Source organism: Tachypleus tridentatus, chromosome 1 (genome assembly GCF_004210375.1).
Source record: "Tachypleus tridentatus isolate NWPU-2018 chromosome 1, ASM421037v1, whole genome shotgun sequence".
Taxonomy (NCBI): domain Eukaryota; kingdom Metazoa; phylum Arthropoda; class Merostomata; order Xiphosura; family Limulidae; genus Tachypleus; species Tachypleus tridentatus.
This window is the reverse complement of record NC_134825.1, coordinates 172824156-172848465: the sequence shown is the minus strand read 5'-3', so window position 1 is coordinate 172848465 and position 24310 is coordinate 172824156. Positions and strand designations below refer to the sequence as shown.

At 32.4% G+C, this 24310-nt stretch overlaps 1 protein-coding gene across 1 annotated transcript in view; it reads right to left on the bottom strand.

Moving 5' to 3' along the window:
• Positions 1 to 24310, bottom strand: part of LOC143233640 (uncharacterized) — a 49245-nt gene that overhangs the window by 901 nt on the left and 24034 nt on the right. Inside the window, exons 3-9 of the mRNA XM_076470091.1 lie at positions 23739 to 23834; positions 20531 to 20744; positions 13759 to 13816; positions 9719 to 9824; positions 7871 to 7989; positions 5441 to 5552; positions 4483 to 4619 (exon numbers count right to left, since the gene is read on the bottom strand). Of these exons, the coding sequence (XP_076326206.1) occupies positions 4483 to 4619; positions 5441 to 5552; positions 7871 to 7989; positions 9719 to 9824; positions 13759 to 13816; positions 20531 to 20744; positions 23739 to 23834 (842 nt within the window). The remainder of the gene's footprint in view (positions 1 to 4482; positions 4620 to 5440; positions 5553 to 7870; positions 7990 to 9718; positions 9825 to 13758; positions 13817 to 20530; positions 20745 to 23738; positions 23835 to 24310) is intronic.

Genomic DNA, 24310 nt, shown 5'->3' with positions numbered 1-24310 from the left:
AAACATTCTGAATGAATACAAACCTTTATTGGAAAACAACAATTGCATTTTATCATCTGCAGCAAAACATTCTATTAACTATTACATTTTACGGATAAGAACAGTTAATTTGTTCTGTGTAACTACAATAAACTAAGTATAAGAAAGTCATTGAAGATAGTTAAACACAGAGATTTTTCTTTTAAATAAAGGAGATTCTGCAATTTCAATCCTCCAGTTACACCTCAGTGGTGTGTTTATAAGGCAATTTTATATATTGGTTCTTTTCATTTGGATAAAATGTTAAATTTTAATCCACAAGTTATTGAAAGTTTGTTTTAATATAGTATACATTCAGTTGTTTTGTACATAGCTACACAAGGGCTATCTGCATTTGTCATCCCTATGTTAACAGTGAAATACCAGAGGGAAAGCAGCTAGTCATTACCACAAGCTCTTGGGCTATTCTTTCACTAATGAATAATGGAATTAACCATCACTTTATAACATCTCCGAAGCTAAAAGGTCAAGCATGTTCAGTGACAAAAATTAAAACCCCCAACCCCCAAAATGCAAGTCAAGCACCTTCGACAACCTGGCCATGTCAGGCCCCTTTATCTCTTTAATTTCCATTTTAACCGATGAGGGCCCAAACAAAAATGGCTATAAGATGTAGCAAAACATACTTACTTGTTTTTTTTAAATAATACATATTTGTGGTTTAATGATGCATTACTTTAACTAAATAGCACACAATGCAAGAGTAAATCAACTGAATACCAATTATTAAACAATAATATTTAATATCTTTTACATAACTTTCAATTTTACCTTTAGGCTTCCAAGCAAAAACATAAGTGTGTAATATTGATAATATGTAAAATAAAATATTTTTGGTTTTGTATAAGACCTGAGATTAAACACGCGGGCTGCATGTCATCCTACAAGTATAAATTCACAGGCACTACTAGCATACATTAAGAATCTACATAACTTAGAATGAACTACAGTACACCTTGTAATCCATAATTAAACTTTACATGGATTTTTTCTTCTCTTCACCCACTTCCAACTCAGGATGATACTTAAGGGAGACTTTAGTCTTAAATGTACTTCTAATGTACAGGAAATCTTTTCTTAGTTCATGTTATCATGAATATAATAATCTTTCATGTAAACATTAAGTCACATTTATATATGTAAAACGGCTCATTTGGGTTGAGAAAATATTTTATCGTAGAGGAGCCTAACAACGTTTCGACCTTCTTCGGTCATCATCAGGTTCACAAATAAAGAAAGAAAAGAGGTAACTGACCGGAAGCTGACCACATGTTTGAAAGGGATTGTGTAACTGAGTATCGGAATGTAGAGAGCGGTGTTAGATGTTTGAATATTGAATTTTAATGTAGGCATAAAGGTGTTCTTTGTATTGGTTTACTTTGAGTTTAAGTTGTTGTATAAGTAAGGCTTCTTTAATTTTGCAGTTGTTTATGTTTGTTTCTTTATTTAGTATTTGAGTGTTTTCTATGGTTATGTTGTGTTTATTTGACTTGCAGTGTTCAAAAACGTGTGAAGGTGATCTTTATGTTTTTGAATCTGGTTTCCATTTTTCTACTTGTTTCTCCAATATAGAAGTCGTGGCAGTTATCACATTGTATTTTGTAAATAATGTTGGTGTTATCAATAGAAGAAATGACATCTATTTCATTCAACAATGTAGAAAGAAACAACTAACCCTAATTTTGTAAAGGTAAAACTTTCAAAAAATTTTAATAAATACACAAACATTATCCAAAATTTACAGAAAAACTACTTAAAGACCATGTTGAACACAAAATACAAAGAACTACATGACTTACAAAAACAAAAAAATGAACCTAGACCATCAACTGGCATGCTGCATTAAACCAGGGATTTACGGACTTATACAACGAAACATAAACCAAATCAACACTAAGAATGACAGAGACAAAAAGATCTGCCACAACAAAAAAAACGAGAAAACTAAGATGTAAACAACAGAAAAGACATCACGACAAACCGTTGACTAACCTCATAATTAATAGATCCGACCGACAATTAAATACAGACGAGATACATCTACTTAATAAAGGACTCACCTTTGCAATAGCACCCACGTGCACATTCCAACCATAGAAATCAAAACATGTTTAGAACATCTAGCCAGGAGACTTGTGATACCTTCTACAGAAAACAACCAACAGAAAAAAGACAACTTAAACAATTTTATTGACATCCAACAGCCAAAATTCCCAGGAAAAATTAAAAATTTATATTTTCCAGAAACACCTAAAACAACATCTTAAACAATTTTTCAAAGAATTTTCTCACAAAACCATCAACATAATTTCACAAAGCAGAAAGCTAAAAACAATCTTACAAAAAGAGACATTAATTCCATTAAAACCTAAAACAAGACAAAAAACATAAAATTCTAAAAGCAGATAAAGGTAACGCTATAGTCATAATGAACACGAATGAATACATCCAAAAAACGAAGAACATTCTATCAGACACGAACAAATTTAAACCAATACACACAAATCCAACAAAGACACACGAAACGCAACTGAACAAATTACTACTACAAATGAAAAAAGCAAACACAATTTCACAAACACTTTATTCCTACCTACGTAAAACCCACTCACACACACATACATATACGCATCCCCAAACCTCATAAACCAGATTGTCCATTACGACCAATAATGTCCACATATGAATCGTTTAATTACAATCTTGGTAAATACATAGCATGGGCATTCTCCAAATATATAACATCAGCCAGCTCATTCATCAAAGACTCTTTTAATTTCAAGTCTAATCTAAATCAACTTAATCATAAAGCCTTAATGGCCAGTTTCAATGTTATATCCCTCTTTACAGAAGTTCCAACCACTGAAGCCAGAAAGATAGCCTTAGAACTCTATATCCGAGACCCTAACCCATCTACAGAGATTCAAGCAGCCCTCACAGAATTCACCACGATGAAGACAAACTTCATGTTCAACAACCAAAACTATATACAAACAAATGGCCTAAACATGGGCAACCCAGTATCACCAGTTCTAGCCAATATTTTTATGACACAAGTTGAAACACAAGCAATTAACACAGCATTACATCCACCACTATACTGGTACAGATATGTAGATGACACGGTTGCAGGATTCAGATCTACAGAACACACAATTTTTTCAATCATATTAACTCTATACATCCCAACATTAACTTCACATGTGAACAGGAAGAAAGCAATCAAATATCATTTCTCAACCTCAAAATTACAAGAACCGACACACAATTCAAAACAGAAATCCACCGAAAAATCACCCATACTGGACTATACATTCCTTGGGACTCAGCACATGAAACAAAACAAAAACTCAACATACTAAAAAACCAAATAAACACAGCCATAAAACTCTGCTCACCAGATAAAATTAACGATGAATTAGACAAAATAAAACAGTACTTCATCAACATCAATAAGTTTCCTCCACAAACTGTAGAAAACATTATAATGCGACACACCTAGACAGAAAGCAAAATCAACCAACTAAAGTAAATACAGCTCACGAATCAAAAAACCACGAAACCATATACTGCTGTATACCATATATTCCTGACATCAGCAAACAAATAACCAACATTTGGAAAAATTAGTAACAAAATATGCCATTTCAGTTAATTCCAAATTTATTCAAAACCAGGCACAAAAATGAGGTTTCTACTATGTAAAACTACACTGACAAACACCACACCAACATTATTTATAAAATACAATGTGATAACTGCCACAACTTCTATATTGGAGAAACAAGTAGAAAAATGGAAACCAGATTCAACGAACATAAAAATCACCTTCACACGCTTTCAAACACTGCAAGTCAAATAAACACACCATAACCATAGAAAACACTCAAATACTAAATAAAGAAACAAACATAAACAAATGCAAAATTAAAGAAGCCTTACTTATACAACAACTTAAACCCAAAATAAACCAATACAAAGGAACACCTTTATACCTATATTAATATAATAAAATAAATAAAATTATATATTCAAACATCTAATAGCCTCTACATTCCAAAACTCAGTTACACAACCCCTTTCAAACATGTGGTCAGCTTCCGTTAGTTACCTCTTTCTTTCTTTGTGACCCTGACGATGACCGAAGAAGGTCAAAACGTTGTTTGCTCCTCTACGTAAAATATTTTCTCTACAAGTGGGTTTCTCTACATCACTGATTATTAAGTCAGATTACATATATTATAAAATCAACTAAATAACCAAATATAAAAACCATTATAAAATACTACAAAGTAAGAATCTTTACCCACTGATACTTAGAAGTATTTTGTTCATACTGATAACTGCCAAACTTTTACCCGACATACAAAAAGCCTTTAACTTTATAAAGAGATGTTTCTTAGCACAAAAGGATTTAAAGGAAATTCTAAGTAATGCTATTACCATTATGAGATAAACTTTGACTCCATCTGTCTCAACTGCACTAAAACGAATAGTTTTATGGCTAGCTTGTTCCAAGGACATTCCTGCCCACACCTTGGTGTTGAGTACTAGACGTAGACTACCTTGGGTTCTCATCACTACAAAACAACATTCAACAGAGTAACTCACTGCACATACATGCATTGTTTGTTGTTTACATTACCACAAAACACAAGTGCTATACATTTCCAAAAATATTTCTCAACCAAACTGCTTGTGGGTTCATGAGTTTAGTATTTAAAAGGTCAACAAAAAACACTTAAATATATTTATTTATTTTGTTGTTAAGCACATATCTACAAAATGAACTATTTATGCTGTGTCCATCCACCAAGGGGATCTAAACCAGGTTTTTAGCATTAATAGCTGCCAGACTTACCACTGGTCCACTGGGGAGCAACTTGAATATAAAATTGTTTTGAATTTCGTGAAAAGCTACTCAAGGGTTATCTGTGCCAGCTGTCCCTAATTTAGCAGTGTAAGACTAGAGGGAAGGCAGCTAGTAATCACCACTCACTATCATCTCTTGGGCTACTCCTTTACCAATGAATAGTGGGACTGACTGTCACATTATAACACCCTATGGCTGAAAGGGCGAGCATGTTTGGTGCGACAGGATTCAAACACACGACCCTCGGCTTACGAAGTCGAACACCTTAACCCACCTGGCTGTGCTGGGCCATATAAATATTAACCTCAGTGACCATTGCTGGAGTTTCTCATTTATTTTATAGAGAAATATAGTGATTCCATCAAATAATTTGGGTCTTATGTATACTGAGTATTGTAACACTTCAAAATAAAGTACTTAGAAGTTCATGCAAGTTTCATACATTGAATCTTAAAGCTGGGTTTACATTAGTCAAGTTTCACACACAAAGATGAACAGTTGAAAATCAATAAATGACTGACATCTTACCAAGTCGTGATTGTAATGTCCCATCTACCTCTCGATCATTTAGTCTTAACATACCACGGCCTCTCTCTACCCAAGAACTATTTTTTTCAAATGCAAAGAGCTTGCAATTAATCTGAAAAAAAAGTAATTTATTTCACAAAGAACACATACACACAAACATATTTAAATAATGAAATTTCTTAAACAACTAAAGCAATGCCACTATATCATATTTACCATATGGTATTATTTTCATAACTGTCTGAGATCAAAGCAATAATAACTCTAAATTAACTTATTTTTTACATTCTCATTCTAAATGTGAACTTCTTACTAAAGTTACAGGACAACATATATTATCATTAGTCTGTTACTCTGGACAGATTGGAGTACATGGTATGTTGCTATGGTAATTATTTATACAGATTGGAGTATATATTATGCTGCTATGGTGATTATCTAGACAGATTAGAATATATAGTATGTTATTATTATTGTAATTGTTTCATTAGGTAGGAGTTTTTCATACATTATTACTGTTTACTATACATTATTATTATTACTACTATGATTACCTAGTTAGGGTAACATTCCCAACGTTTTTATTATTGTGATTATCTAGTAGCTTTTCAGGACTGCGTTGAAAACAAAAAGCACAACAGCTTACAATTTATACTACAAGTCTACTAGTAGTAATCTAAATAATTAAATTCTACCAGAGACTGTGTTAAGTTCTCCAGGTTAAACTTGTGTTAACTACCAAGAGAACTCTCAAGTACAAAACTCAGACACTCGTGTTTGTTTCTTGCAATGAAAAGAATGTAGGATTACGCTTAAAAACGAAATATTAAACATCCACTTTCTGGAATCAGACCATCTATGAAGAAAAGCACTAAATTCTTTACTAAAATACAGACATTGAATTATAAGTAATAGTTTGGCCACTGTTACTGTTTCTTAATTAATTGTTACTTGAAACAAACCACAAGATATTTTTATAAATGTGTGCACTGCAAGATAACAGTTTCTCACTTCTGACCACTACATAGGTCACTTTCATAAATCAAAAAGAAACATATCAAACTTACTATAATAATAACAATAAGAATCTGCTAATCCTGGGATGAAGGCACAACAGTTACTTTGATATAATTAAAATATTCTTGTATTTAGAGAAAGCAAGCTAACCTTCTCACCAAATTTCTGGATTAGATACAAAACACCAAGTTTTTATTAAAACCAAATAGCTTTTTTAAAGAAACAATTAAATTCATAGTAACTTAAAAGATAAAATTAATAGTGTGAGATTCAAATGCCAGATTAGTGCAAGTTTAACAATTATGGTGACAGTATTAAAATAAGCCATAATGCTCCAAAGTATAACACCAACAGTACACAAAAATAAACAAAACACGAAATTTGATAAAATTCCAAATTTCTATTCATATTATTCACAATGAATCATGGGGTGCTGTACATGAAGTTCTAAGCCTAGTGAGTTACTCTGATAAATTAGTCCTACTTTTAGAAAGTTCTTTTCTCTTTGAACTTGTTGCTACGTTTGGCATGGGATATAAGAATTAAAACTGTTTGCCATTTTAATTGGGCCATGTTGACTTAATATTATGTAATTAGTAATACAGATTAAGATTATGTAATTAGTAATACAGATTAATATTATGTAATTAGTAATACAGATTAATATTATGTAATTAGTAATACAGATTAATATTATGTAATTAGTAATACAGATTAATATTATGTAATTAGTAATACAGATTAAGATTATGTAATTAGTAATAGAGATTAATATTATGTAATTAGTAATAGAGATTAATATTATGTAATTAGTAATAGAGATTAATATTATGTAATTAGTAATAAGAAACCAGCTCAGAGTTTAATATGGATTTTACTCACATGTTTATGAATAAGATGTTTAGTGATACTGTCACGAATACGTTTTAAATATCAGAAAATATCTTATTACTATTTTTAACTATAAGATCTGAACTTGTAATAGCAATAAAGTTTCAAAATACAAATTTTACTGCATTATTTACACATTATCTCAGAAAAAAATTCCTAGTTTATGAAGACTTAAATTCACAATTTTAGAGATATTCAAATTCACACAAAGTTAGATGAGTCTGACTCCTATTTTTCTATTAAAGAAAGAGCACAGCAGTGTGTTACAACAGAGAACAAACATCTGAATATAAACAAACCATACATCAAACTGTAAAGTCAACAGTTCATTTCACATTTTAACGAGCACTGATTTACACTCGTAACACCACATTACATTTAGATTTAGATAAAAGTTATTGACTGTTGAGAGAAACAAGATGAAAGATGGGAAGTGAGATTACTCTCTGACGAATGAATCTTTGCAAATTAAACCATAAATATTCAGTTGGTTTTACTGCTCAAAGAATCAATTTATCTTACCTGGAGAACATTGGATTCTCCTTCTTCTCCTGTTACAACGGTAACTTCATCATACTTCCTTTTAGCTTGTCTAGCTTGGTACTCTTCTGCTGACTGAGTCAAACTCTTGACTGGTTTCCCTACCACCACATACAGCATTAGAGGGGTTTGTTTTCACGAAACACAAACAATGCTTAATTACTCACCCTTAGAGACCAGTAACAAAAAAATGACCCTAACATTCCATCAAGGTGTAGTGTTCAGATAATGATCCAAGGTAGGCCTTTTGAAAGGGTCATTTATAGCTACATCACACATTCAGACAGTATCAATACATCAAAACTGTAAAGTCAACAGTTTGTTTCACATTTTAATAAGCACTGATTTACACTTATAATATCACATTACATTTAGAATCAGATGGAACTTGTTGACTGTTAGGAGAAACAAGATGAAAAGCAGGAACTAAGAATGTCTAATGGGAAGTTCAATAATAAGCAACATTCAGAACAGTTCTAGATATCTCATTTCATCTCCAAGTGAGGACAGTACTAAAGTGAAAACAGGCACTCATGAAATTCCACCACTCCACCCACCCCTTAATTTAATTTTACATTAGTTTTATTTCATATTTCTCTCAGACTGAGTAAAGAATAGGAGATAGAACAATAGAAGTGTCTGCTCTGTTGAAACTGAAACTAATACAAAACTAATTATGATGATTTAAAGGTAAAACAAACAAAACTTTAGTGTTGAATCAACCTTAAGGTTAGTGACTAAAGCCGTTTGTATTTGGGGTATTTGGCTTTAGTCAAAAGTGTACACAGTCCAATCTCTTTATGTAACTCAAAACAAATATTCTTAATAACAAAGGGCATGAATCATGAACTTCTACAAAAGACTACCATTCCTTGATGACATCAGAAGCACTTCTTAAATTGTTAATGCATGCAAGGTTCATTTATCAAAACCCTGGGCACTATTAGCATAAATGTTTGACCCTTACAAAATAGCTATCTATTATAAATTATACAAAATACACTTGAAATGAAATACACATTTCAAAAGTTAAAATAATTTAATCTTTATCCTACACTACCATTTATTCTAAGCAAATTAACTCAAGAATTCTGGTACATTCAAGTAAAATCTGACATAAACCTTGTCAGTTTGTCTTTGTTATTACACTAACACAAGTATAATGAAATCAAAAGATTATAAATATCACATCATTCTGCTTAAGATCTAATCTGTTTAAAATACAAACCTAAACCTGAAACAGTAACACAGCTTTAGTCTAAGACTTATTTATCTTTTCTTGTTCTTTTCATTTCAAATTAAGTCTTTTGAATTGAAGACTGACAAATAACCTAATGAGAGTTAATTAAAAGCAGGTAACTTCAACGTATCTACTGTTGTATTTTTATGCAATTAACCAATTAATATTTCAGATAATTACATCATTTACACATCTTTTATCTTAATTAGATAGTAAACAGCCACTAAAACAATATAACATTTCATAGTTCATGGACTAACTGACAAGTATATTAACTAATGGAGATGAATTAAAGTTTATAGTTTAAAGGAAAATCATACAGTGATGAATGGGTAAAATAAATAGCTAGTTGTTCAGATAAAAACATGTTTATAAAAGTCAGTTTGACGAACAGGTTAATAAACAGACTGAAACAGGTTAACAAAGACTGGTGGACAAATGTGTGTACATGTATAATATACAAATGGTTTAAATAACAGATACATGAATATAGTACTCACAAATAGATAGATAAACTGAATAAGGAGAAGCATCTTAATGAATAAGGTTCATGAACAAATCATCCCAACAGAATAGTTCAGTAACAATACCTGTACACTCTTGTCTTTCATCTTCTGAAGAACTTTTCTGAAAAGCCTGAAAATTTAACTGATTGGAAATGCTTGAAGATGAATCACTTTTTGAATCTTCATAGGTCTAGATAAAAAATTTAAAAGGGGATATTGGAGGTTATAAGTTACTGAAGAAAACTAGCAACCTCGCACAACTGATATAATGCTAGTTTTTTTACAAGTTCAGAAAAAAAACGTTCACTATTAAATTTGAAATCCTTTTTACTTTCAGTACTGAATTACCTGACTTTTATTACTTGGACACTTTGGAACTAAGATGATGTCAACTGGTATTTACATAAGTTGTTATAATTGCTCTTTTCTTCTCCACTCATCTTGTACAATCCAGTAATAATTACTTGCTTTCAGAAGCAAAATATAACAAGGAAACAACATTCAAAACTGGGTTCAAATATTTTTGACTTGAGACTAAAATAATTTTGATTTGCTTACTGATGTCTCTCAAAACTACATGTATTTGAATTTAAAATCTGCAAAAAGCTAAATAAGACATATCTGCACTAAGTATCCATAACCCACCTCCAACTAACAGACTCCTATTGTTTGACCAAATAGGGGAATTTGACCATCACTCTTACAGTGGCCGCCCCACTATCAAAGTGCAGGGTACATTTCTGTAGTAATGGATCACAAATCATGGATTCTTGCATTCCCATTTTAAATACGATAGCTTCTAACCACATTCAGCACTCAGTCGTCTCACTCAGCCACACTTTCTGACCCACGTTCAGCACTCAGTCGTCTCACTCAGCCACACTTTCTGACCCACGTTCAGCACTCAGTCGTCTCACTCAGCCACACTTTCTGACCCACGTTCAGCACTCAGTCGTCTCACTCAGCCACACTTTCTGACCCGTTCAGCACTCAAGTCGCTCTCACTCAGCTACACTTTCTGACCCACGTTCAGCTCAGTCGTCTCACTCCAGCCACACTTTCTGACCCACGTTCAGCGCTCAGTCGTCTCACTTAGCCACACTTTCTGATCCACGTTCAGCACTCAGTCGTCTCACTTAGCCACACTTTCTGATCCACGTTCAGCACTCCAGTCTTCTCACTTTAGCCACACTTTCTGACCCCGCGTTCAGCACTCAATCCTCTCACTCAGCCACACTTTCTGACCCACGTTCAGCACTCAGTCGTCTCACTCAGCCACACTTTCTGACCCACGTTCAGCACTCAGTCGTCTCACTCAGCCACACTTTCTGACCCACGTTCAGCACTCAATCGTCTCACTGAGCCACACTTTCTGATCCACGTTCAGCACTCAGTCTTCACACTTAGCCACACTTTCTGATCCACGTTCAGCACTCAGTCTTCTCACTTAGCCACACTTTCTGACCCACATTCAGCACTCAATCCTCTCACTTAGCCACACTTTCTGACCCACGTTCAGCACTCAGTCGTCTCACTTAGCCACACTTTCTGATCCACGTTCAGCACTCAATCGTCTCACTTAGCCACACTTTCTGATCCACGTTCAGCACTCAGTCGTCTCACTTAGCCACACTTTCTGATCCACGTTCAGCACTCAGTCGTCTCACTTAGCCACACTTTCTGATCCACGTTCAGCACTCAGTTAGTCTCCTTAGCCACACTTTCTGACCCGTTCAGCACTCAGTCTTCTCACTTAGCCACACTTTCTGACCCACGTTCAGCAATCAGTCTTCTCACTTAGCCACACTTTCTGACCCACGTTCAGCACTCAGTCTTCTCACTTAGCCACACTTTCTGACCCACGTTCAGCACTCAATCCTCTCACTTAGCCACACTTTCTGACCCACGTTCAGCACTCAATCGTCTCACTTAGCCACACTTTCTGATCCACGTTCAGCACTCAGTCGTCTCACTCAGCCACACTTTCTGACCCACGTTCAGCACTCAGTCTTCACACTCAGCCACACTTTCTGACCCACGTTCAGCACTCAGTCGTCTCACTTAGCCACACTTTCTGACCCACGTTCAGCACTCAGTCGTCTCACTTAGCCACACTTTCTGACCCACGTTCAGCACTCAGTCGTCTCACTTAGCCACACTTTCTGACCCACGTTCAGCACTCAGTCGTCTCACTTAGCCACACTTTCTGACCCATGTTCAGCACTCAGTCGTCTCACTCAGCCACACTTTCTGACCCAAACAGGACCGCGAAACTTTAGGCCTCCTCCCTTGTTTCAAAATGTTACACACAAAACTTCTTCTCATAAGATGATCAGAGATTTTATTTTTACCCTTAATCAGATGAAAACTCAAACATTTCTCATGAATTACCAAAACAGGAAATACTGGTTTGTATATTCAATAAATGTACAAATTTAATCATCCAAACATTTTGTTATAGTTTTTAATGTGTTAGAATCCATTCTGCACAATTTAACAACCAACAGGTGTGTATCTAGTACTGTGGTACTAGTGACAGACAATGAGTCATTAAAATTACCAAAGTACGTTAGCAAATGTTTTTTTAGATCAGAGATACTGTGACACATGATGAAAAAGCAAACTTCCTACTTACTTGCAGTATTTTATCATGACAGCAAAAATTCACAGAACACTTTCAATCAAATTAGGCTTAAATCATGTGTATGCAATAATAACTTGCAATTGTTTTCATTTAAGGATGCCTAAAACCAAAAATAAAACTACAAAAACTTTCTAATGAAATATTTTACAAAACCAAATCCCAATTATGAAAAACAACAATTAGCTAGAACCTCGAGTTTCCAACTGATGTTTGTAGAAAATCTGATTTTCATATTAAAACAAGAAAAAAAAAAACTAGTTTATGTTCTTAAAACTTTAATTACATGATACTTTGAAAAATTATAAAAAAGGTTTAATTTTAATATATTTAACACATGTTTGAAGAATAATTAAGCTGGGTTGCACAATAATATCTATAATAGAGTTTATACAGAATGTAATTAAAAATTATAGAATGAAGCTGAGTATACAATATTTAGTTGTATATATGTAAAGCAATAAAGATATATTTACACTTACTTGGAAATGAAAGTATGACAATGATTATAGAAAACATTAAGAAATTACACTGTGTATGTTACAAATTTTAACTGCATCACAAGAAACAAGCACAGAGCACAACTGTATCATAAAAAATTGAATAATATTGGTTAATGTCAAAGCTGGGTAAAGCCCATATTAATTCGTGTTATGAATATGCTTTTCTTCAAACTACACCCACAGTTTTACAAGCAGCAGGACCAAGCTTGGCACACAGACTTGAGGTAACCAAGCAGTATCCTTTTCTATATAACACAGCCTTCCTCCTACCAGGAAGGATGGGGGTAACAAAAAGGTTAAAAAAGCAAATCCAGACATGATGTGGTATAAACGTAGGTATTGGTGAATATTAATCTCAATCAGATATAGTGTCCTTGAGGATCCTGGGGTCACCACATCTGAAACTATGTTCATACCACCACTCACAAGTGAAACATGACATCTGTTCTCATCTATCACTGATAGGTGTCCTTATGGAATTTATTTATGGGTATAGACCCTCTTTGGGGTAACTAAGAAGCAATTAAGAATAATAGAGGAGTTTCATCAATATGCTGGAGCCTCTGTGAATCAGGAGGTCTTATAACCCCATAGCAGAATACATACATTTTATGCTAGTGGTCTTACATTACAAAAATTGCAGAAATTCAAGGAAAATTAATCATCATTTAACTGTCTTAAGATATTTTTCTAATTATTAAAAATTAACTGACAAGTCAAAAGAGCCAAATAAATAGCATTCATAAACAGTGACAATATCCTATCAGTAGATATAATAGATATAAAAATAACAAGTCTGAAAGAATAACTGAAACATTCCAGCAGCAGGACATGTCATCAGCCCACATGCTCAGAAGATAACAGAACTATTCTTATCTAATGACATATTAGTACTTCTGATTAACTTGTGTGTAAAGTTCAAAATCAGTAACAATCATCTGACCTGATAACACAGTGAGTTCACCACAATAATCACTTACCACTACACGTTCATGAAGGTTTTGTCCAAACACAAAGTTTGTGGGGCCTGAAGTGGCTCTGAAATTTAAAAAATAAAAACATGCAATGGAATACTTTACTCAGTTTCTCTAGTACAAGATCCTTACATGAATAAAAATTTTATTCACTTATGCATAGCACTATCTACTTCTATTAATGTAAAAGTTCATAAATTATGCTCTCAACTGATCAACAGCACTCACTGTTAACTCTTGGACTATTCTTGTCCAGTTGAATAGTCGAATTTGACCATTACAATTATAATGGACTCATTGTCGTAAAGTGTGAATCACATATTTTTTGCAATAGATTACAACTTATTAACCCTTGTATTAGCAACCTGAGAACATATACAGACCACATCAACCCTGGAAATGTCCACAAAAATACTTAGGATCTTGAAAGTAACTTTAATTTAAAATAAACTTTTTTTCATGCTGAATGTGATTATAAAGTAATAGTTTCATTTGAGTTTCCTTACTGATAAATATTTTATTTCAGTTTATTCAAATGTTCTTTACTGTAAAAAACTACCATACTTTATAATGATTGCACCAGTTATCAAAACACTGGACCTGTTCTGAAACCTAATCTTACTTACTTACTGTAAATTGTAATATTATTACAAGGAAACCTAATCTCACTTACTTACTGTAAATTGTAATATTATTACAAGGAAACCTAATCTTACTCACTTACTGTAAATTGTAATATTATTACAAGGAAACCTAATCTTACTTACTTACTGTAAATTGTAATATTATTACAAGGAAACCTAATCTTACTCACTTACTGTAAATTGTAATATTATTACAAGGAAACCTAATCTTACTCACTTACTGTAAATTGTAATATTATTACAAGGAAACCTAATCTTACTCACTTACTGTAAATTGTAATATTATTACAAGGAAACCTAATCTTACTCACTTACTGTAAATTGTAATATTATTACAAGGAAACCTAATCTTACTTACTTACTGTAAATTGTAATATTATTACAAGGAAACCTAATCTTACTGTAAATTGTAATATTATTACAAGGAAACCTAATCTTACTCACTTACTGTAAATTGTAATATTATTACAAGGAAACCTAATCTTACTCACTTACTGTAAATTGTAATATTATTACAAGGAAACCTAATCTTACTCACTTACTGTAAATTGTAATATTATTACAAGGAAACCTAATCTTACTTACTTACTGTAAATTGTAATATTATTACAAGGAAACCTAATCTTACTGTAAATTGTAATATTATTACAAGGAAACCTAATCTTACTCACTTACTGTAAATTGTAATATTATTACAAGGTGTCCTTGCCTTTAAACAAATCATTTTCTTTATCTGGTTCTGAATATTTAACCTATATAATATACTAGATTAATTAATTGCATCTTACAATTCTGAATATTTAACCTATATAATATACTAGATTAATTAATTGAATCTTACAATTCTGAATATTTAACCTATATAATATACTAGATTAATTAATTGCATCTTACAATTCTGAATATTTAACCTATATAATATACTAGATTAATTAATTGCATCTTACAATTCTGAATATTTAACCTATATAATATACTAGATTAATTAATTGCATCTTACAATTCTGAATATTTAACCTATATAATATACTACATTAATTAATTGCATCTTACAATTCTGAATATTTAACCTATATAATATACTACATTAATTAATTGCATCTTACAATTCTGAATATTTAACCTATATAATATACTAGATTAATTAATTGCATCTTACAATTCTGAATATTTAACCTATATAATATACTACATTAATTAATTGCATCTTACAATTCTGAATATTTAACCTATATAATATACTACATTAATTAATTGCATCTTACAATTCTGAATATTTAACCTATATAATATACTACATTAATTAATTGCATCTTACAATTCTGAATATTTAACCTATATAATATACTACATTAATTAATTGCATCTTACAATTCTGGATATTTAACCTATATAATATACTACATTAATTAATTGCATCTTACAATTCTGAATATTTAACCTATATAATATACTACATTAATTAATTGCATCTTACAATTCTGAATATTTAACCTATATAATATACTACATTAATTAATTGCATCTTACAATTCTGAATATTTAACCTATATAATATACTACATTAATTAATTGCATCTTACAATTCTGAATATTTAACCTATATAATATACTACATTAATTAATTGCATCTTACAATTCTGAATATTTAACCTATATAATATACTACATTAATTAATTGCATCTTACAATTCTGAATATTTAACCTATATAATATACTACATTAATTAATTGCATCTTACAATTCTGAATATTTAACCTATATAATATACTACATTAATTAATTGCATCTTACAATTCTGAATATTTAACCTATATAATATACTACATTAATTAATTGCATCTTACAATTCTGAATATTTAACCTATATAATATACTACATTAATTAATTGCATCTTACAATTCTGAATATTTAACCTATATAATATACTACATTAATTAATTGCATCTTACAATTCTGAATATTTAACCTATATAATATACTACATTAATTAATTGCATCTTACAATTCTGAATATTTAACCTATATAATATACTACATTAATTAATTGCATCTTACAATTCTGAATATTTAACCTATATAATATTCTACATTAATTAATTGCATCTTACAATTCTGAATATTTAACCTATATAATATACTAGATTAATTAATTGCGTCTTACAATTCTGTAGTTTTGTATTTCATAATTTTACAGTTTACTGATAAAAACTCAGTCCAATTTAACTGAATATCATATGAAACGATACCATGCACTAGTATTAAAAATATAACAATACAAAGATGCAACAACTTCCATTTATATACTTCTCCCTGTAGACTACTTTAAATAAACATTTATACGTTTACAATCAAAATGAATTTCAATTCCTGAAAAACAAAAAGCTTTTCATAATTACTCCTCAAACTCATGCTGTAAAACATGTGACTGGGAAGTTCTGATTTTCCTTTATACATTGCACAATGTGCATAAATTATCCCACTTTCCAAGCAAGTTATTGTGAAAGCATCACAAGGCCTTACATAAGCTCTCCCTTCTTATCATAGTTTAGATTTTATTGAAAACTGCCATCATAATTTAAAATTTGTTATGGGAAGGAAAGAGAAAAAAGCATTTCACAGATAAGTAGCTGTTTGAAATTCTTTTAATTCTAGAAATGTAAAATTAGGTAGACATATCTCTGAAACACTAAAAGCCAGAATGCCCACATTGTAAAATAAGTGAGAACAAATTAACATAAAAATAAAAAAATTAAACTCGCATGAGGGTAAGATGATAAACTAGACTACAAGAAGCATGTAACCAAGCAGAATTCTGAACCAGTAAATAGCACGGGATTCGAGGGAGAATTAGTTGAGTGATTCAGACAAAAGGGTTAGTTTTTGAGAAGTAATGACGTACTGAACTATTGATGTCAGAAATGAAGCACAGGTGTTGAAATAAACAGGCAGGAAAAGTACCATGTCCTGCTTCTGCAGTGGAAGATTGTGGTGCAAGTAGGCAAAAGTACCACGTCCTGCTTCTGTAGTGCAAGATTGTGGTGCAAGTAGATAGGAAAAAGTACCATGTCCTGCTTCTGCAGTGGAAGATTGTGGTACAAGTAGGCAAAAGTACCATGTCCTGCTTCTGTAGTGCAAAATTGTGGTGCAAGTAGGCAAAAGTACCATGACCTGCTTCTGCAGTAGAAGATTGTGGTGCAAGTAGGCAAAAGTACCACGTCCTGCTTCTGTAGTGCAAGATTGTGGTGCATGTAGGCAAAAGTACCACGTCCTGCTTCTGTAGTGCAAGATTGTGGTGCATGTAGGCAAAAGTACCATGTCCTGCTTCTGTAGTGCAAAATTGTGGTGCAAGTAGGTGAGGCAAAGTACCATGTCCCGCTTCTGCAGTGCAAGATTGTGGTGCAAGTAGGTAGGCAAAGTACCATGTCCCTGCTTCTGCAGTGGAAGATTGTGGTGCAAGTGGACAAAGTACCATGTCCCGCTTCTGCAGTGCAAAATCAGTGGTGCAAGTAGGTAGGCAAAGTACCATGTCCTGCTTCTGCAGTGCAAAATCAGGTGCAAGTAGGTGGGCAAAAGTACCATGTCCTGCTTCTGCAGTGCAAGATTGTGGTGCAAGTAGGTAGGCAAAAGTACCATGTCCTGCTTCTGCAGTGGAATATTGTGGTGCAAGTGGACAAAAGTACCATGTCCTGCTTCTGCAGTGCAAAATTGTGGTGCAAGTAGGTAGGCAAAAGTACCATGTCCTGCTTCTGCAGTGCAAGATTGTGGTGCAAGTAGGTAGGCAAAAGTACCATGTCCTGCTTCTGCAGTAGAAGATTGTGGTGCAAGTGGACAAAAGTACCATGTCCTGCTTCTGCAGTAGAAGATTGTGGTGCAAGTGGACAAAAGTACCATGTCCTGCTTCTGCAGTGGAAGATTGTGGTGCAAGTAGGCAAAAGTATCATGTGCTGCTTCTGCAGTGGAAGATTGTGGTGCAAGTAGGCAAAAGTACCATGTCCTGCTTCTGCAGTGGAAGATTGTGGTGCAAGTAGGCAAAAGTACCATGTCCTGCTTCTGCAGTGGAAGATTGTGGTGCAAGTAGGCAAAAGTACCACGTCCTGCTTCTGTAGTGCAAGATTGTGGTGCATGTAGGCAAAAGTACCATGTCCTGCTTCTGTAGTGCAAAATTGTGGTGCAAGTAGGTAGGCAAAAGTACCATGTCCTGCTTCTGCAGTGCAAGATTGTGGTGCAAGTAGGTAGGCAAAAGTACCATGTCCTGCTTCTGCAGTGGAAGATTGTGGTGCTAGTAGGCCAGACATGTATTATAAAAGAATGTACTCTGGAGGCAGTAATTCCTCTTCATTCTTTTGAAAATGGCCACCAAGTAACTAAACCTACCAAATTAGCCTGTGCTCAGGAAAAACTAAAGAAAGACTCGAACATGTCTCAAGGATGGACGTAACAGTGTGATGACAGTACAATGAGAATATCACTTCTTGAGTAATAAATTAACAAACCCAGATCCATCCTGGTTAGGAAATGAAACATTAGTGATAACAATCCAACCAAGGGCAAGTACTCCGAGGTTTAATAAGTACCTACGAATAATGTTGACACCAAATTTTATTTCACATACAGGATATTCTACAATAAATTATTAGGAATTACTCAGACTATTATTTATATTTCAAAACTTAAATAATAGAATTATATATTTACTGTACATTGTTGTTGAGTAACTCTTAGAATGATGGAAATGCTCAATTACTTTCCATAGTGGGCAATACAAGAACCTCAGTGTTTGTTCTGAGTAAAACTAAGAATTCAGCACAATTAACCTTTTTAATGTTCATGACATAATTTTAATTTACAGGTTCACTTAAATTTTTCCTGTCACTGGGGGATAGGTAGTTTTGCCTATGTCCAAATAAACTTAATCAACTTAAGTCTCAGAGTTTATCTGTAAAAAGAAATATATGTAAAGTACATTGCATAAGTTTTCACCCTTAAGTTTAATAAGGTTTAGGTTGTCTTGTTTTTTAACAGCTTTAGTATTCTGGTAGCTGGACAAATCTTTAAAGTTCAAAAACCATGCTGACCACAAACCTAATACGGTTCATATGTTTTTACTCCTATAAATGTAAATAAAACAGCTTCATTACTCCAGGTGATTTTTCCATCTTTCAATCTGTACACATTACAACATTATTGGAGAAATGTAAATATTCAATTACTGAAATAGTTGATTCTGTTTTTAAAGATTTATACAAGTAACTTGAGAATTTTTTTGTAAATGTTGTAAAACATTTGATTTTAAGCTTGGTTTATTAAGAAACAATCCATAATCAAAGTATAGAAAGAATCAGACATTTCAGTGAGGAAACAAATGATAATGTAAGTATAGAAAGAATCAGACATCTCAGTGAGGAAACAAATGATAATGTAAGTGTAGACAGAATCAGACATTTCAGTGAGGAAACAAATGATAATGTAAGTGTAGACAGAATCAGACATTTCAGTGTGGAAACAAATGATAATGTAAGTGTAGACAGAATCAGACATCTCAGTGAGGAAACAAATGATAATGTAAGTGTAGACAGAATCAGACATCTCAGTGTGGAAACAAATGATAATGTAAGTGTAGACAGAATCAGACATCTCAGTGTGGAAACAAATGATAATGTAAGTGTAGACAGAATCAGACATCTCAGTGAGGAAACAAATGATAATGTAAGTGTAGACAGAATCAGACATCTCAGTGTGGAAACAAATGATAATGTAAGTGTAGACAGAATCAGACATCTCAGTGAGGAAACAAATGATAATGTAAGTGTAGACAGAATCAGACATCTCAGTGTGGAAACAAATGATAATGTAAGTGTAGACAGAATCAGACATCTCAGTGAGGAAACAAATGATAATGTAAGTGTAGACAGAATCAGACATCTCAGTGTGGAACTAAACAATAATCTAAATGTGGAAGCACTGATACACACCTCATTATCTTTATATTATATTATTTACTCTTTCCACTTTATTAAAAACTAATGGCAGAGAAAGGTACAAGATCTACAACTAGTCACATAGTTGGTTAAATGATTTAGAGAGCACACATTAAAAAGTGATATCAGTATTTCATCTGAGAAAACTTACATTAGCTCCAACGGTGCTGATGATTTACTACATTCAGATTTAAACAGTGATTTGAAAGCATTGTCATCACTGGGCCTAAGAGTGTCAGAAGACAACACTTGTTTCTTTGCCCCATTACTATTATCACTTTCTCCAAGCTGTTCTGTGTTGTCTGAAATACATTTATTTTCTTTATCTTCGTGTTTATGGCTTGTACAGATTAAACTTTGGGATTCTGGAAGTAGCAGAAAAGTCTTTTATTACTCATTAAAAAGTGTAGAATATTATCGCATGGTCTCATCCTTGAAAAAAGTGAAAAGTAAAAACTCCTTACTTATATAAAAAAACAACCAATAAAATCAACAAGAGATTTCTGTAAAAAGTTAAAAAATGCTCAAAGTGTTAACATTTTACGTGCTGCTCCACAACATTTAAACATCACATATATGAGGGTTGCTGTTTTTTTGTTGAAGAATCCTAGGAGATACTATAACAGTAGTGATTTGTTTTCATAAGACAAAGTAATTTCTTGATAAAACAAAAAAATATCTCTGGAGATGTTTCATACAAAACAGCAGGACAAAGCAAAAAAAATATGATACTTAAAATTTGTTTATGTTAATTAAGCATGCAGGTACATGATCAAAGCACCTTATAACTACTTAAGATTGTATACCATACTAAAGAAAAACATTTATTTCTCTTAAGCACTTGACAGAATGATTTTAAAAAGCTACATAAAATTGGTTATTTTAAGAAGTATAACAAAATAGCTTTGGAATTGAGTAGGGACTCATTATTTGTTCAAAACAAAAATAATGTGATCTGTACATAAATACTGACATTTTCAAATATTTCAAGTTTTGCAGTTTTACATTTTATATTCATTGAAGAGTGATAGCAGAATGAAAAAGCTTTGAGAAATATTACAAACATGGTTCAAAATCTATCCTCATTTCATCAGAACATCAATGTCATTCTTCAACTTCTCCTTCGTAACGTTGTAACTGTAACAAGCATGATTTGTATGTACTATACACAACATGTTTAGAGTGGGAAAAGATCTAAAAATACAAATGTACTACAAAACCTGAAGACTACACACTACTTGTTATTCCTATTCAAGATACTTGGTCTGATGGTTTGTCAAGCAAATAGCTACACAATGGGCTATCAATACTCTGCCCACCACTGGTACCAAAACTCAATTTTTATTGTTACAAGTCTTCAGCATTATCACTGAGTCACTGGAGGACTTCAAAATACTTAAAATATTATAAGTGAAGGTTGAAGAATAGAAACTTTCCCAGCATTTCCATCTAAACTCTTCAAACATGGTCTGAGAATTAGATAAAAACTGGACAATGAAACCTAAAGTTCAAAATGAATAATGCATTTTTATACATGATTATGTAAGAACCCTAAGCCTGAGATACCGAAAACAGCAAGTCCATTCAACCAATAATGCTAACATTTATTTCTCTCAATTTTAAAATTACTAAAAAAAGTACTTGTCTTTTACAATTTATGTTCATAACAAATAGATCTGACTATTGTAATGGATTTACTAATATACATTTATTTTAAAATCATTGTTTGTTTTAGTTAAATATATATTCAGAAATGTATGCAACTTATATTGTTATATCTGTATTGCAAAAATCCTACCTGTTCTCTAAATTTGTAGAAAATTCTCAAGTGCAAGGATGAACAATATATGTTTTTTTTTACTAAAGCACTAGGGTATCTTCAAATACTGTTGCCAACTGAACTTGAGAACCTCACCCCATAGACTTATAAATCATTGTTAGATAGTTGACATATTGTTCACTTGTCACAGTTAGTACACTAAATCACAGAAGCTATAATTGTGATAAATGCTTATTAATTGGAAAACTACAGATATTTTACTAGGAACACTTTTAGATTTTGAACATTAGAAACAATTTAACTTCAGTGAATTAACTTCAGGCATTAGTTTTTCTACAAGGACATCACATAACTTCCCATCATGTAAAGTGTACCAGTATCTCAACACAGAATTAAGTCATTAACCATGAACCATTGATGAAATATTAAGTTCTAAAGCAGACAAAAGACTTGGTATTGTTTGTAAGTTTGTAAAACTGTTGTATATAAATCATTTGTAATAACTATTGAACATCAGAACGTTATCAACTGATGTTACAGTTGTACAAAAAATGCATACTTGGAAAGTTTAGTCAGCAATATATTGGTAATAAATGAACGAAGGTTATTTTGTATACATTTAAAATAATGACAGGTTTTAAAAAGTGGAACTTTTATTTTTTAACCAATTAAAACTGCAACATTTCAGCCCACAGTAAAAAGGAGCCTTCAGGTAATGTATGATTAACAACAATTACAAATTCATAGTGTTATGATGATAACTTACTGTTTGTGCACATGTTGTATTCTAAATAGTTAACATTAATGGTATGATTATTTAGAGAAAAAAAAATGCTTAGAAGTTGAAAATAATACCTGCTGCAGATACGTCTATTACAGACCACCCGTATCAGATACGTCTATACATTTTCCAGTCACTTTGCAGATCCAAACTTTTAGTGAGAGAGTGAACTCCCTTAATCATAAATCTTTTTACACACAAAGGATCAAAAGGACAAACTTTAAAAACAGGTAGAACATAATATGTTTCCTTGCAACTTCCTGACTCTTAGATTAACAACATGTGTGTAGAAGGGTGGTCACTTAAATAAACCGTATCTTAATACAATCATTGTATGATGACGGGTAGAGATTGTTCTCAAATGGGGCATAATTGTCCCTTAAACATACTTTCAACATTTTAGAAGAGTGATGTGTGCTTAAAGTTTCATGGCCTTAATATTAAAATTCCAAGTACATGTTTAGGTTTTCAAGCAACTCTACATATTCCAGCATGTAGACAAAGAGAAGGTGTATCATATTATGGATCTAAATGAGCTACTAAACCTGGAATAGGCAAAATCCTGATTTATAGATTCAGTAAAGGAATTGCAATGTTAAAGATACTTTCAAGAACCACATCTTAAGACAGCATTTAAACAACCATGGTAAGACTTTTCATACTTCTAAAGAACATCTTAATTCAGACTGTCACATATCTTATTAATCTTACGTACGTCCAAGAAAGATGTGCCAATATACCGACTTACAACGTGACACTTACTGTAATGTGTTGTTCATAAAGATAGAATGTACTCACCACTAGTAGTAGAACCAATCATCTTTAGTTTTTCTGTTTGTACTGCAAGAGGGGAAGGCCGGAGAATAAACCGGGAACTCGCTGTTGGAAACATATCTGGAAACCAGAAGTTTTGAATGTTCCATACAAAAATGTAATTATTAGTTTAATTTACACAACGCCAACCAAATTAAAAATAAAACATGTGGTCCAATATTATTTTATAAACACACATCAGACCCAGCTTTAACTTTTAAAATAATGTAGAAAACGAAGTGTGCATTTAACATTTGAAAATTGTAACAGGCGTAGTAATTCAAATAAACTTTATGTAATGCAAAGTTCACCTGTCTTTTTTTACAAAAATTTTTAATAATAAAAATATTCATTAGTAGATTTTATTTTTCCTGGAAAAAAAATATTATAACAAGCTAAATATAAACTGGCATCCATGAAAAAAAAAATTGAACCTTGAAATATAATTCTCAGATTATCTTCAACACAACAAAGGCCACGTCAGTTACAAAAGTGTTGCCATATGTATTTTGAATAGAGTGAAGAACCACATTTAATTGTTAGTAGTCAACATTACA